This window comes from Gobio gobio, assembly GCF_949357685.1.
Source record: "Gobio gobio genome assembly, chromosome: 24".
NCBI classification, from domain to species: domain Eukaryota; kingdom Metazoa; phylum Chordata; class Actinopteri; order Cypriniformes; family Gobionidae; genus Gobio; species Gobio gobio.
Window position 1 is genome coordinate 27224583 of NC_137120.1, and position 16730 is coordinate 27241312.

The following is a 16730-nucleotide window of genomic DNA, read 5'->3' on the forward strand; positions in this document are numbered from 1 at the left end:
GCTGCCAAAACTGCCCTGACCCATCAAGGCATGGACTCCACTAGACCCTTGAAGGTGTGCTGTGCTTCTATTGCTCCGTGGTCCAGTTCTGATGCTCACATGCCCACTGTTGGCGGTTTCGACGGTGGATAGGGGTCAGCATGGACACCCTGACTGGTCTGCGGCTCTGCAACCCCATACGCAACAAACTGCCATGAACTGTGTATTCTGACACCTTTCGATCAGAACCAGCATTAACTTCTTGAGAAATTTGAGCTACAGTAGCTCGTCTGTTTGATCAGACCACATGGGTTAGCCTTCACTCACTCCCCACGTGCATCAATGAGCCTTGGCCGCCCATGACCCTGTCGCCGGTTCAACACTGTTCCTTCCTTGGACCACTTTTGATAAATACTGACCACCCCACAAGAGCTGCAGTTTTGGAGATGCTCTGACCCAGTCGTCTAGCCATCAATATTTGGCCCTTGTCAAACTCACTCAAATCTGTACGCTTACCCATTTTTCCTGCTTCAAACACATCAACTTTGAGGACAAAATGTTCACTTGTTGCCTAATATATCCCACCCACTAACAGGTGCCGTGAAGAAGAGATAATCAGTGTTATTCACTGATTTACACCATAATGTTATGCCTGATCGGTGTGTATATATATATATATATATAGGTATATATATATATATAGGTATAAATAGGGATGCAACAATACAGTTAGTCCACAGTTCAATACATACCGCTGTATTTTAACCACGCTTTTTGGTTTGGTTCGGTTCTGATGGCACATCACAGTTATTCTATTCTTAGGCAAAAGGAAAATCAAGAGGTTAAGGAGAAAAATATATATTTTTATTGCAATACTCTTTCTTTATTTTACACATTCCTAGTGTATTGTATAATATAAAATAAATATGTATAAAGATTAACACTGGCAGCTCAGAGCTGTACAGCAGCATTTAAATATGACGTTGAATGAATAAATGTAAAAAATTAAACACCACATAGGGCTGCTCGATTATGGAAAAAATCATAATCACGATTATTTTGGTCAATATTGAAATCACGATTATGTAACACGATTATTTCACATGACTTTGGGAATGTGTTGTATTTATTAAAAATACACCTTTCAACAATTCAATTGAAATTGTAACATTTGTTGTACTTTTTGAACTATTAAAATAAATAATATAACATATATTAAAATCAAAGTATAAAAGTATTCACGTAAAAATGATAATCACAAATAAATAAGATCAACAATATGGTTCGGCTAGATATGCTTTTCAGGTAAGTCTAACATTAGTTTTCAGGTACAGAAATGTATCAAATGTAAGGTAGCATTGCATATTTGAGTGCATAAATTAAAGATTAATCCTATTAAACTTACAAAAGCTATTCAATCCGGATCGGATATGCGTCGTCTTTCTCGACTGTATAAAGTTCACTTAAGGCATATACAGTCTGCTAGGATACTCATCAAGATGGACGTTGACATACGTTTTGTGTGAGTTTGTCCGTTCAAGAGCAAGACTTGAAAGAGAACTCAATATTTGCGCGCTGAGAGACGTGTGCGCGCTCTCGGATGAGCGCACAGAGATACATTTCCTCACAGCGCGCGCGGCTTCTCATTCGCGTCTTCTGGCACTAAACCCGGATGATGACGGTGAAAACGACTGGTCATATTCAAACATATGGCAGCACTCGCATGCATTGAACAAAGTTTACAAAGAGAGAATTATTTGAAAAATATTAGGGGAAAAAAGACGTTTACACGGCACCCCTGCTCTCATCAGTTTTTGTTTCTTTATTAGATTGTCATAGATCACTCTGTGTTTAATTTTCAAGTGGTAAAACAAATTCGTGATGTTCCCTTGCGTTGCAGACACTACCATGTAGCAAATCTTGCACGTAGCATGTTTCTGCTCGTCGTCTGATTCCTCGAAGCCAAACTGTTCCCAGACAAAGGAGTTGGTTTTGCCTTTTTTGCTCACCAAACGCTGCTGTAACTGCCCTCCTTCTGCCATCTTTACTCGCGCCGAGTTTTTAAATTCTGCACACGAGACTCCCGATCTGAGAAAGTTTGTGGCTTCGGGAGGGGCGGATGAGCGCGTGCGCGTTTCATTCAGAACGCAAGGCAAAATAATCGTTTTTTTCTCGATTGTACTATTTTGGTGATCGTTGGGAGGCAAAATCGAAATCGAAATCGAAATTCGATTAATTGCACAGCCCTAACACCACATAGACTTCACTATAAAATCTACATTGATTCTTATTAAAGCTACTGTATTGAAGTTTTTCCGTCAAGAGCAGTGAGTGATATTCTCTTTGTCTTTTTTTTTTATTAACATTAAAAGGACAGTTTCACAAAAAGAAAGTAATCGATTTAAACCTGAATAAAGTTCTGTTGGTAACCAAACAGTTGCTGGTCCCCATTGACTTCCATTGTAGGAAAAGGTTTACAATGAACTGAATCAACTGTCTGGTTACCAACATTCATCAAAATATTTTCTTCTGTATTCAATAGAAGAGATGAATACAGGTTTGGAACAACATTAGAGTGAGTAAATAATGACAGAATTTTAATTTTGAACTGTCCCTTTAAGGACAAGCTGCAGCATGTTCTCTATAGGCTGCGCTGCTGTCACTTTAAGACCTGCACACATCTAATATACAGACACTCCAATTTTACTTTCACTTTAGACATAACTGACTGTTTATGTAAACCCCGTGTGTATTTGACAGTATTAGCGCAGTGAGATTATTTAAGAAGCAAGGTTTTAAAACGCATGCAAATAATGAACTTTCGTGATTGCGAATAATAGTGTCCCGTGGCTCTACCACTAACATGTGATGTGAATGTATGTCGCGTTGTACAGTATATTGGGATGGAGGCAAATGATAGAATGTGTACTGTAGCACAATACTACAATATTTTGTGTATTGAACTGTGGATGTCACACCGAACGGTTTAATATTATATTGAGAATTGTGGCATCCCTAATCTATTTAACTCTCCACCTCCTCCAGCTCCACCTGCCTAGATCTACTACAGGATTTATGCATGACTGTTTATGCAGCAGCAGCATATCTTTCATGCTCACAGCAGTGTCTGTCCATACTTGCTCAACAGCAGCAGCATAGCAGATCTAGTCCACCAAGACCAAATACATTAATATTGCCATATTCATTAAGCTGCCAAAGCTGCCTAGAGAGTTGTCATGATTGACGTATGCATGTGTAGGTGGAGACAGCGGATCCTTCACTGAAACCAGAACAGCAAGCTGTTGAAGAACTGCATGTGCAGCCATATGACCCTTTTACCAGCTATGGGAACTTCCTGCACCTCTCAGTGGGTGCCAATCGAGTGGTGGTGGGCGACATGCTCAACGTCCAAGCGCACATCGAATCTTCCTCACAAAAGCAAAAAAAGCTTGTGGAGAAGCTGACATATGCCGTGAGTGACACTTGGGTCATTTTGTGATGACAATGATTGTAATCTTGGTATTGATTACACTTACAAGTGTTTCTACAGGTGTTAAACAAGGGGAAAATAATCCATGCTGCTAGGATGAATGTCATAAACATTCCTCTGCTGGTTACCGCAGAAATGCTACCTGCCTTTCGGATTGTGGCATACTATATTTTGCCATGGCAATATAGGGCGGAAGTAGTGGCAGACTCTGTGTTTGTTGATGTGGCGGACCGGTGTGTAGGTTCGGTGAGTTCATGTGACATCCATAAGAATTTATTAACATTGCATGATTCTAGCACTCATGCCTGTTCTTCAGTAGTGCAAGTACGTCTGATTCTGGCTTTTAAACCTCTTAAGGGGTTACTTTGTCCAAAAAGTCCATATACAGTAACTTTAATGCCATAATTGTTGCTTACATTTGTTTTTTTGTATTTTCATGTGAATGTTTTTGTGATTGTATTAGCTCAGTGTAGGACCAGTGGGATCAGAAAAACTCAATTCCTACTCACCAGGCAGCAGCTTTAAATTTGAAGTGAAAGGTGACCCGGGAGCAAAGGTCAGCCTGGTTGCTGTGGATAATGCCATCTTTCTGTTGAGTAAAAACCGCCTGACGCAGAAGAAGGTGAGTGATGATGTAATTTTCACTGTATTCTCCAGAACCTTCTCCAGGGACTCATTGATACTCATGACTCTTTCATTCAGGTGTGGGAGGTGGTGGGACAGGGTGATATGGGCTGCACCTCAGGAGGCGGCAGGAATAATATGGGTGTTTTCAGTGATGCAGGACTGATGTTTTATTCCAGCACAGGAGGTTCCACTGACTACGACACAGGTCCTTCACACACACAGCATTAACATCTAACTAGATGAGTAAAGCTCATAAATACACTTTGAATTCGGTTTGAAAAAACATTGTCTGAAAGTTTGAATTAACTTTGACAAGCTTAAAGTTTTAATTTAATTGTTGGAATTGTGACAGAGGGTAAACACATGTTTCCAGCATGTTGCTAGCATGAATTAACATTTTGCTAGCATTATTTGACATGCTGCTAGAATGAATTAGCATAAATTTAGCATGTTGTTAGCATGAATTACACGCTGTTAGCATGAATTAGCATGTTGCTAGCACAAATGAGTATGTTGCTAGCATGATTTAGCATGTTGTTAACATGACGTTGCTAGAATGATTAAGTAAGTTTGCTAACATGTCCTAAGCTAGTTAGGCTTTGCTAATGATAGATAGCCTACAGTAAATAAAGCTTATACTCCCTATTAGAGTTATTGTATTCAAGTTTTGCAAATTAGCATATGGGACTTTTATGATTTTTAATCTTCATTTTTATGAAAAACCAAAAGTAATTGTAGAATAAATGTCATTACACTGCCATTCAAATATTTTTACGTATTTATGGTCAGATTTACTAAACGGCAAATTAGCATGAGAGCGCAATCCCGTAAAAGCGCAGATGGGAGTGGAAAGTTCTGCGCATGGTCTACTGACGTCGCACAAATGAAAGAACAACGATGCAGCCAGATCATTTCCATAATGACCAACACAATTGACAGAGAGTAGCACAAATGAGCATCTGGTTTAAGACATGATTTTTTTGGGCAGTAAATAATGGCGCAAACACCGGTAAATTGACTAGCACTAACCTTAGTGAATATGTATATTGTGGAAACTTCAATACATTTTTTTTCAGATTCTTTACTGAATAGAAACTTCAAAAGAACAGCATTTATTTGAAATAGAAATCTTTTGTAGCATATTAAATGTCTTTACTGTCACTTTTAATCAATTTAATGCTTCCTTGATGAATTATAGTATTCATTTCTTTCAAATACTAGTGACGCCAAATTTTTTCATTTGCAGGCAACACTTTCAAAAATCTTGACAATAGTTAACTGTTAGGATTAGGATTAGTTCACTTCAAAATGAAAATGTCCTGAGATTCATGTCTTTCTTTCTTCAGTTGAAAAGAAATAATGTTTTTAAGGAAAAAATTCCAGGATTATTTCTTTTCGACTGAAGAAAGAAAGACATGAACATCTTGGATGACATGGGGGTGAGTAAAATATATATATTTTTTAATTTTGAAGTGAACTAATCCTTTATCCGTAATCCGTAATGTTATGGCAATAATGCCAAATATCATTGGTATTACGTTGAGATGCTCTCTTGGGTGAAGTTGAACAGTGAACAGTTCTTAAAACCATTTTTTTTTTTCTTAGTGTGAAGACCATTTAAAAAATCTTTACACTCTAAAAAATGCTGGGTTAAAAATAACCCAAGTTGGGTTGAAAATGGACTTACCCAGCAATTGGGTTGTTTTAACCTAGCGGTTGGGTTAAATGTTTGCTTAAAACAACCCAATCGCTGGGTTAAAACAACCCAATTGCTGGGTTAGTCCATTTTCAACCCAACTTGGGTTATTTTTAACCCAGCATTTTTTAGAGTGTAAGGGATACTATACCCAAAAATGAAAATGATCCCATGATAATGGGAATGAATGTTACCCTAGATTTTTAAGCTCGAAAAGGTGCATCCATCCATCATAAAAGTTTTTTTGTAACAAAAAATTATCAATTTTTACAAATTTATAAATTATATTCACTGGCTATGGGTAATGGCTGTATGCAAGTCTAGTTCCGGCAGAAGAGTGACCTCTGACCCGACGCATGACGTAGAGATGAACTCGGAAGCGCAGAGGATAGAGTAAAATAAAACACCGGTCATGAATTATAAGTCTAAAATGAGAATTTTTAAAGAGAAATGTCAGAGGAGCTTGAGGTTGTTGTCCAGCACTATTGTTTGAACTGCAAGAAGCGTCTATTCTCACCTAAGTTTATGCTACTCCTACATCATATGTCGGGTCAGAGGTCACTCTTCCCCTGGAACTAGACTCGCATACGGCCGTTACCGGAAGCCAGTGATTATAGTTTATAAAGTTATAAATATGGATATTTTTCTTACAAAAATGCATTGCTTCGCTTCAGAAGGCCTTTGTTAGCCCCCTGGAGCCGTATGGATTACTTTTATGATTTATGGATGCACTTTTTTGAGGGTACCATTCACTCCCATTATAATGCTTGGAAGAGCCAGGATATCTTTAATATAACTTCGATTGTGTTTGGCTGAAAGAAGAAAGTCATATGTACCTAGGATGGCTTGGATGAGTAACTGATGGGATAAATAAAATAAAAATTCCACTATAAAGAACCTTTTGTGAAATGGAAAGGTTCCATGGATGTTAAAGGTTCTTACATAGAACCGGCGATGCCAATAAAGAACCTTTATTTTTATGAGTGTATTTTCTTTGGTTTGTTTGGAATAGATTGCTCCAGTAGATCTAGGAGACGACGTTCTGCTTCCAAACTGCAGCTCAGAGAACAGCTGGGTGAGTCAGTGCCATCAGTGCATCCAAAATCTTTTAAAAGTTTGGAATGTTACAGTTTGTTAAAGAAGTGGAGCTAATGTGCTAGGCTAATGCGCTAGGTCACCCTGTCTAAACACATCATTTTCTCTCAGAGAAGGTATATTCTGATGAGCTCCTGCAGAGATGTTGTGTGGACGGCATGAGGGAGATTCCCATGCCCTATTCGTGCTACCGTCGCTCCCTCTACATCACTGAGGACTGGAGCTGCGTGTTAGCTTTCCTCCGCTGTTGCGCAGAGTACAGAGGGGAGGAGCTTGGTGTCGTTACCAGGCCTCCGACGACCACCCCTCCACCCACCCTTATTTTACCTATGCTTCATAGTGGACATGCCAGGTTTGTTTTACCATCGTTCAGCAGGGTAGAAACTGCAGCCCTCGCCATTGCACCTGTCATTGGAGCACGTGAGGACAGTTATGATGAAGAGGAGGAGGAGGAGGAGGAGGACAAGGAGCAAGAGTTTGATGAAGAGGATTTAGCTGATATAGAAGACATTTACGTGCGCACCAAGTTCTATGAGTCGTGGCTGTGGACTGACATTAGACTGCCCAGCGTGCCCAAGTCTGATGGGTAAGAGTTTGACTTTGACTCAGTGAAGTTCCACTTTTATCATGTTCATTGATGGATGTGTCTCTGCTTTTATTCCAGGCTGGCTGTATTTCCAGTGGACACCGTTCTTCCTGACAGTATCACTCAGTGGGGGTTTTTAGCCATCAGTGCCTCACCTGAGACGGGTAAACAGCCCTGTTCTTGTCCGAACAATCTGTCTGTCTGGGCAGAGCTCTTTTAAGTGTTTAAAGGTGTCATGAACTGGCTTTTTAAAAAATGTTATACTGTTGTCTGAGGTCAACTTATGACTTTCGTTGGTTTTTACATTCAAAAACATCATAATGAATAAGTAATAGGCTATTTTCTGCCCTGGTTTTGATGCTCTCTCCTGCACGCTCGGTTTTGATGGGCGTGCCGCACTGAAGACTTGGAAGTAAAGGTCCACGGCTAGGATTGGATAAGATTTGCATATTTAATGAGCTTCGGCTCCCCGCGAGTACACCGTGAGGGATTGTTTTGAAGCATGTGGGAAAACGGCAACCGGAATAATTCGTCCCACAGGGCTCACAAAATGTCCTTATCAAACAAACGCAATGATTTATCTCTCATCCACCCGCGATTGATTAGAATGATATTTTTTTATTACTTGGCCCGCCCGATCAGTGGATATAAGCGCGAACCGTGCATCACGCGCCGAGTACGTTACAGACTGCATGATCAAAACTTCCGCGCTTTGTATTTTTCCTTCAAATATCAAGTCAAGAGAGTGAACGCACATCAAGAACCACAAATAAAGGATTCTTCAGCCTTTGACAGCGTGCTAAGGTATGTTCTGTTAGACACGTACACAATCAATAGATCTATACCAAACGATCTGTAACAATGCAATACTATCACAAATAAAAAACATGTTTTACTCACATTAGTGTGTTGCTTCATTCGTTCATGTAATCTAATCCTGTCTTCAAATCCAGTTTCTTGTTTACAATCAAATCCATAATCAGAAATGAAGGAACAAACGCGCAAAGTCTTCCCCACGTGAGCTGGATATTCATTAAAGATAAACTTCATCCATGCATTCATAATATTGGAATCCGAATTAAGCTTATGCGGTATGTTTAGAAATTCTATCCGGTTTAGCGCCATGTAGGCCTGTGTTATGTTAGTGGCACGTTATGTTAGTGGTCTGACGTCATAGCCTGGCACATTCTGAGATCGAGCGTTTGCTGGGCCTGGTGTCAATAAAAGCTTTTCTTTGACTAACAAGGAAGTTTTAAGCTCTGAAACTTACAGGATATTCTTATATTACCATGACCTTTTGTATATCAAAAGCTCAAGGGAAAGTTGATTCCTCAATTCATCACCCCTTTAAAGCCACTGACAGCAGAATTAATTAAATTTTTAGTGTAGCCAAACAATACAGCAGAATTAAAAAAGAAAGCATAGAAATCAGCCCATATATGTTTGTTATTTGTTTTATGTTTAATTGTCTAATAACTGACAAACAGTATCGAATTTATATGGTTTTATATCTGCCACAGTGATAGCTAATAATTAGAATGAAAAGATATGAATGTTGATTATAAATCATAATTATTCAGCGTTTAATGCTACATCAAGCATTTCTGCACATGAATTTGGAATATAATAATAATAAGCTTTTAATGCTACAAGACAAGCATTCTCTGCATATGAATTTTGGATATTTTAATAATAATAATAATAACTACTTGATATGTAGCATTAAATGCTAAACAATACTGTTTCAGCATATTCAGCATATACATGTCAAGCGTTTTGCATATGAATTGTGAATATAGTAACTTTTAATGCTACATGCCAAGAATTTCTGCATACAAATTAAGAATATTTAAAAACGTATTATTTCGCTTTTAACGCTACATGCCAAGTATTTCTTCATATATATTCTGACTATTTTAATAATTATTATTTGGCTTTTATTGCTGCATATCAAATGTATTATGAATATTTTATTAATAATTATTTAGCTTTTAATACTACATGTCAAACATTTCTGCTTATGAATTACAAATATTTTTATTAATGGTTATTTAGCTTTTAATGCTACATGTCAAGGATTTCTTATGAACTATGAATATTTTAATAACTAATATTTAGCTCTTAAAGCTACATGGCAAGCAGTTCTGCATTATTCTGAATATTTTAATAATAATTTAGCTTTAATACATGTAAATATTTCTGCATGTGAATTACTAATATTTTAATATTTAACATTTAATGCTTCATGTCAGGAATTTCTTTATATAAATTGATATGAAGATTTAGCTTTTAATTCTACATAAAGTATTTTGTTATCAATTATGAATATTTTAATAATAACTTTAACTTTTAATGCTACACATAAAATTATTATGAATATTTTATAATGATTTCTCTTTTAATTTTACGTCAAGCATTTCTGCATATAATTTACAAATATTTTATTAATAGCTATTTAGTTTTTAATGCTACACATCAATAATTTCTTTATATGAATTATAAAAATTTGAATAATTTTTTGCTACATGTCAAATTATTAAGAATATTTTATTAATAAATATTTACAGTTTATGCTACATGTAATGCATTACTGAAAATGAATTCTGAATATTTCAATAATTATTTGTACATTTAGGAATTACGATTTAGCTTTTAATCTTACATATCAAATGTATTATTAATATTTATTTTATTTCTATTTTTATGCTTTTAATTCTACATGTAGAGCATTTCTGCATATGAATTATTAATATTTTAATACTTATTATTTAGCTTTGTCAAGCATTTCTTCATATGATTTATGCATATTTTAATAATTATTATTTAGCTTTTAATGCTACATGTCAGATATTTTTGAGAATGAACGTGAAAATGTCCCTGAAAATGAGATGAGGTTTTTGAACTTCTTGCAGGTTTCTGTGTGGCTGAACCTTATAACGTGCGGGCGTCGAAGTCGTTCTTCATAGACCTGCGGTTGCCTCACTCAGTGTCCAGAAATGAACATGTGCAAATCAAAGCTGTGGTCCACAACTACAGGAACTCAGCATTGACGGTTAGATTCACACCATCATCAAACAATTACCACACTACCACTGTAACGTCTGTGACTGACCTGAACAATGTGTCTGTTTGCAGGTAATGGTCATCCTGGATAAGACCGAGGACATGTGTAGTGTGGCATTTAGCGAACCCCACAGACAGCAGGTTTCGGTTCAGGCCAGCTCCTCCAAGCTCATTACATACACTATCATCCCCCTTAAAACAGGAGAGCTCCCCCTACAGGTCACAGCCATTGCAGCCTCCTTCATGGGGCAAGATGCAGTGAGGAAGAATCTACGTGTGGTAGTAAGTGTGCTACTAAAACCTGCTCTGTCTCGGGTCTCACACATGTAATATTGAACATATTTTATATTAGATATGTTCATAAATTGTATATATTTTTAGCAACTATGTGGCACATGGTTCTATATCTTGTGTTTTAGGTAGAAGGCATCCAGACAATTAAAGTGAGGAGTTTTGTGTTGAACCCCACTGAGAAAGGAGACAGTGGTAAGACTGGTTAGAAATCATGAGATTATTCATGATCAATGCAACGATAACACAAAAAAACACATTTTTAACTTAAATTCTTGCCTTTGTAATACCACACGTTTTACTTTTTTATTTTTTTTTACTGAAGCAGTTTTACACGGTATAAATGTGTCTTTATGCCTGAACTATATTTCCTCTACATGGACAAAAGTATTGGGACACCTGACTATTTCACCAACAAGGACTGTAATGACATTACATGCTTAATACATACACATTAATATGGAGTTGGTCTGCCGTTTGCAGATATAACAGCTTCCACTGCTCCAGAGTCCAGTGCCGGTGTGCTTTACACCACTCCATTCGACGCTTGGCATTGTACTCAGTGATGTGAGGCTGTCTGCTCTGCCTTGGAAACCCATTCCACGAAGCTCCGCCGCACAGTTTTTGTGCTGATATTAATGCCAGTGGAAGTTTGGAACTCTTCAGCTATTAAAGGAGCAGAGCGTTGGCAACTTTTATGCACAATGCGCCTCAGTGACCCCACTCTGTGACTTTTTGCGGTGGTCTTCGATTTCATGGCTGAGTTTCTGCTGTATCAAACTCTTCCACTTTCCAATAATTGACTTACAGTTGACCGTGGAATATCAAGCTGACTTGAGATGGCATCCTATCACAGTACCACGCTTGAATTCACTGAGCTCTTCAGAACCCATTTTTTTTATTGTAAAGGCAGACTGCATTGCTAGGTCCTTGAGTTCTTACACCTGTAGTTGGACAAGATATAGTGCTCTTGGCAAAGATCCAGTGATCCATGAATATTGACATGCAGCCAGGAATCGTGTTTTCCTGACATTTATATGAGCCTGATTTCAATACATAAATATCACTGTCAGTCATCACAATTTCGAGAATGAATCCCGCATGTATATGCGGATATGGGTCTATGTATTAAAGTGTGTATGTGGCCGCTTGTCAAGAATGGAAAACAAAAGTTTTATTCAGATTCTGAATATATTATAGGCCTATTAATATTTTTTTATATCGCCTAGACAGCGTGCAAATAGTGCTCCCTTTATAATCACTAAAAGCTGTCACTCATTCAATGAATGCGATCTCACAAAGTTCCGTTATCAGAATCAGAAAGAGCTTTATTGCCAAGTGTGCTTGCACACACAAGGATTTTTTCTTGGTGCTGAAGCTTCCAGGGCACATATACAATACAAACACAACAAGAACATCGTAATACAAATTCTAACTGTTCCTCTGCCTAGATGTTCTAGTGGCCAGTGATCGGAGTCGCCGTCCTGATGGTAACAGTTCAAACTAGGGCTGCAACTAACGATTATTTTAATAATTGATTAATCTGTCGATTATTTCTTCGATGAATCGGATAAAAAAACCCATTAATTTCCAATCCTTTATTCAAAAACAGAACTGACAGTGCAAATTCACAGTGCAAAAAATCTTCAGGAAGTGCACAGGTTGCTACAATAAATCTATAAATCTTTTTTAGTAGTGAAAAGCATCAATATTAAGACATGATTTGACCGTTTATATGAATAATTATCAAAAATGTAAAAGGTGTGCATCATAGCTAACACTTAGATGAACACTTTACAGTTGGTTTGGATACTGCAAGTCATTCTGTTCAAATGCTATTGAAGTTAGAAACGTGTATACCAATGTCGTAAGTAACTTTAGAGACACTCCCTAAATTTGCGAATATCGAACGTCCAACGTCAAACCAACTTTATGCCAGTGTGACACTTGCTGCCTTCACGTGCAATCTGAAATTTGATGATTTCGACTTCTGAAGTCGTGATTACGAGCGCATTGCATTCAAGTTTCAAAATGTGAGGGCGTTCATGTGCAATGTTTACCTAGGAAACTCGTATTTATGATAATTCTGAGAGAACGTGAAGGCAGCATTGATGTTCCCCTGCTGTTGAACTCCCTTCCTCCTCATCAAGGACTCCAAGATGTTTTCGTTTTAGGTGCTGAATCCCCACCGTGGTGCTCCCATGCCATGTCGCGTCGCTTTTGCTGCAATTAACACACTTTTTCGATTTATTAATGGCGCTTTTCGACTGGTACGCTTGGCTCGGTTTGCTTTTCTGCTGCGTACACAACGGGTACAGCACGGCTCGCCCGCTTCCACTCTGCTTTGCGCTCAACCGTGCTTTTTTTATACTCAAACATATCCGCGTCTTATTGACAGGCATAATAGTCGCACGACACAACGAATCGATAATGAAATTCGTTGCCAACTCTTTTAATAATCGATTTTTATCGATTTTATCGATTCGTTGTTGCAGCCCTAGTTCAAACAGGAGGTGTCCAGGGTGAGTGGAGTCTGTGATGATTTTCCCTGCTCTCTTCCTCACTCTGGAAGAGTACAGGTCCTGGAGGGTTGGCAGGGGGGCACCAATAATCCTTTCTGCAGTCCGGATTGTGCGTTGTAGTCTCCTAATGTCAGATTTGATAGCTGAACCAAATCAGACAGTGATGGAAGTGCATAAAACCGACTCAATGACAGCCGAGTAGAACTGAATCAGCAGTTCCTGTGGGAGGTTGAACTTCCTCAGCTGACGAAGGAAGTACAGTCTCTGCTGGGACTTTTTCACAATGGAGCCATTCAGCAGCATTCAGGTCCTGAGAGATGGTAGTGCCCAGTAACCTGAATGACTCCACTGCTTCCACAGTGCTGTTCATGATGGTGAGTGGGGGGAGTGCTGGGCTGTTCCTCCTGAAGTCCACGATCATCTCCACCGTTTTGAGCGTGTTGAGCTCAAGGTTGTTATAACTGCACCAGACAGCCAGCTGTTCAACATCCAGCCTGTAAGCAGACTCATCACCGTTTTGGATGAGGCCGATGACAGTGGTGTCGTCTGCAAATTTCAGGAGCTTCACAGAGGGGTCTTTAGAAGTGCAGTCATTGGTGTACAGGGAGAAGAGCAGTGGGGAGAGAACACACCCCTGGGGGGCGCCAGTGCTGGTAGTGAGAGTCCTGGATGTGAGTTTCCCCAGTCTCACTTGCTGCTGCCGGTCTGTCAGGAAGCTGGAGATCCACTGACAGATTGAGGATGGCATGGAGAGCTGGGTCAGTTTAGCTGAGAGAAGTGTGAAGTGCAGATCAGAGCAGGTGTGAGACTGGGCTTTTCAAACCTGCAGTAGAATGCATTCAGATCCTCACCCAGTTGTTAATTCTCTACAGAACAGGGGGATGGTGACTGTAGTTGGTAATGTTCCTCAAGCCTGTCCAAACAGAGTCTAAATATGAATCAATGAAGCTGATGAAACAATGAATCTCTTATTCACATGTCTAAACTTTATTTGAGAGGATTAGCGCGTGTGCAGAACTGGACAACAACTAGAGCGGTGAGTGGATTCTAACTTCAACACCTGTGATTGGCCATTGCATTTTTAGAAATCAATAAACATGTCTGTGATTGGCTACATTACTCACCGAAGGTGAAACACGTTGGAAATTTAATCATTTGAGGAGTGCAAATACAGAAACGCACTGGCTCTTTTGTCAAATCTTTTTCGCTAATAAGATGCTATTATTACAATTTCTTACAGTGGATTACAGATCCTAGATCAGCAGTGTTGGGCAGCTTTTCCCTCTAAAAGCAATAAGCCGAAGCAGTAAATCCTGAGTGCCAGTGCACTGCCTGGGCAGTGGTTTGAGTGCGAAAATGACACGCTATTATCAAGTCCATCTCCCTCGGTCCGGAGGGGGGCACAGGGATGTCCATGGGGTCCGTGGCCAAGCCTCCCCCGACCCCCCCCTCTGGCGTCGGGCCTTGTTTTGTGTGTTTTTCGCGGCATTCACGCTGTAAACCAATGCTGCCTCTCAGGTGTTTTGCCACTCAATGTGGCGTAACCGCAGTCACTCCAGCTGAAGGTGACGTCATGTGCATACCCTCTATTCTTTTATCCATACCCACCTTTTTCCTAATGAGCCTACTGCGTTTTAGATTATGGGAGGCACTTCTGGTTAAAATTCCACTTAAAAATACTGAAACAAATAATTTCTAATCATACGGTTGCGCTTCAAATAATCTTTATCTGTCAGTTTGACTGAGCTGTAAAATTTCCGTCATGTTCTATTTTCAGATGTAGCGACTAGGAGTCAGATAAAATAATAACTGAACGAGGAACTGAATTAAAATGAAAGACTCGAATGACACTATAATTTATAAATAATTCAGAATTAATGTTTACACCTTAACTTATTCGTCCACCGATATGTAAGAACTTAAAAGGGGCTCTGTTAAAGGGAAACATGTATATTTAGATCAAATGAATGAATTGATGAATTCATATAGGGAATTTTGAGAGTCTATTTTACAGCCGAGCAAATGACTCTTCCAGTGTTCATTTGAACGGGCCGTAAATATCAACTCTGCAGCGGATATTAATATCCGAACCATAGTGAAACACTATTTAACAGCCAGGTAACTTAGATCGGCAGTTCAAGACATTAAATTGATAAGCACATAACACAAGAACAATTATCTTTGAATACAAACGGAACTTTATTGATTACTCTAACACATCAAACTAATATCTAACATAAACACACGCACTCGCACATTCACACGTTGCAGAAAGGAAGAAGGTGAGGAAAGAATAAATTCTAAGAGAGAGAAATTATGAAATCCTAAGCAATCTATGCATTTATGAAACATGACCTGAAGAAACCATTGATCAGTAATTTAACCTATCGTTTCTAAAGGCCTGTTCACACCGGGACGATTTTCGCACGCGTTTATCGCCGACGTTTAACGCCTCGGGACTAAACAATGGGCGCCAATATGAGTGTTCACACCGACGCGCAAAACGCCAGGCGTAAAAGCGTCATTTTAAAAAAAACGCCTCGGGTTCGTTTTTTTATTTTGACGCGGCGCGTAAAAAACTGTCCGACCAATGAGATCGGGGCTTTTGTTCACGTGCCTGGAGCTGCTGAAGTGACAGTAAAACACGACTTGGTGGCGCTCAAGCGCAAAACGGTCTTGCCGAGCACACATTGATACGACGAAGAAGTAGTAAGTAGACAAAGAAGAAGATGAACTGCTAATGCTGCTTGCCAGTTAGCAAAAAGTGTGTGAGTGGTTTTGTCCATATACATAATATGTCTATGGTTTTGGCAAGCACGTAAATACTGTCTCTCTTCTCCTTTGTGTGACAAGCGAGTGTCAGAGGCTTAAAGTGCCGCAGCACCATCTTGTGTACCGGGAGCGCATCGACTGAATGTGCACGTTCACTCGGCGCAGCGCCAGTAAAAATCGCTTGGGTGTGAACACTCAAGACGCGCCGAAAAACGGCACGAAAAACGCTGGCGATAAGCGCGCGCGATATTCGTCCCGGTGTGTACAGGCCTTTAGGCAGGGTTATTACATTTGATCTAATGCACCAGTTCAGCTCGGAATCAAGAGGCATTACTTGCGTTTTTGTCTCGTGTGTCGTCTGACAAGGGGATCCCCTTTTCCTGGCTGGACAGGGGTTTTCCCGGATCTTTGATTCGCTGAAGGTCAGGTCATTTTCTCTAATCTTGGTCTGCCACGATCGTCAGATCGTCTCCTGGGAGCTCTCCGTTCAGAACTCACTCTGGTCAAACTGCTAGGACTTAGCTCATCTCTGAACTGCGAACAGGCCGCGAACCAGCTCGAACCGAACTGGAACCGAACTTGAGCTGACTTGAACAGAACAGAACGTGA

General features: G+C 39.4%; 1 protein-coding gene across 2 annotated transcripts in view; it reads left to right on the plus strand.

Moving 5' to 3' along the window:
• Nucleotides 1-16730, plus strand: part of LOC307121082 (complement C3-like) — a 54792-nt gene that overhangs the window by 12620 nt on the left and 25442 nt on the right. For both annotated transcript variants that reach the window (XM_079808493.1, XM_079808494.1), the window contains exons 13-22: nt 3239-3451; nt 3530-3715; nt 3933-4091; nt 4172-4301; nt 6805-6867; nt 6999-7473; nt 7552-7637; nt 10386-10525; nt 10609-10818; nt 10956-11022. In XM_079808493.1, coding sequence (XP_079664619.1) covers nt 3239-3451; nt 3530-3715; nt 3933-4091; nt 4172-4301; nt 6805-6867; nt 6999-7473; nt 7552-7637; nt 10386-10525; nt 10609-10818; nt 10956-11022 — 1729 coding nt within the window. The remainder of the gene's footprint in view (nt 1-3238; nt 3452-3529; nt 3716-3932; nt 4092-4171; nt 4302-6804; nt 6868-6998; nt 7474-7551; nt 7638-10385; nt 10526-10608; nt 10819-10955; nt 11023-16730) is intronic.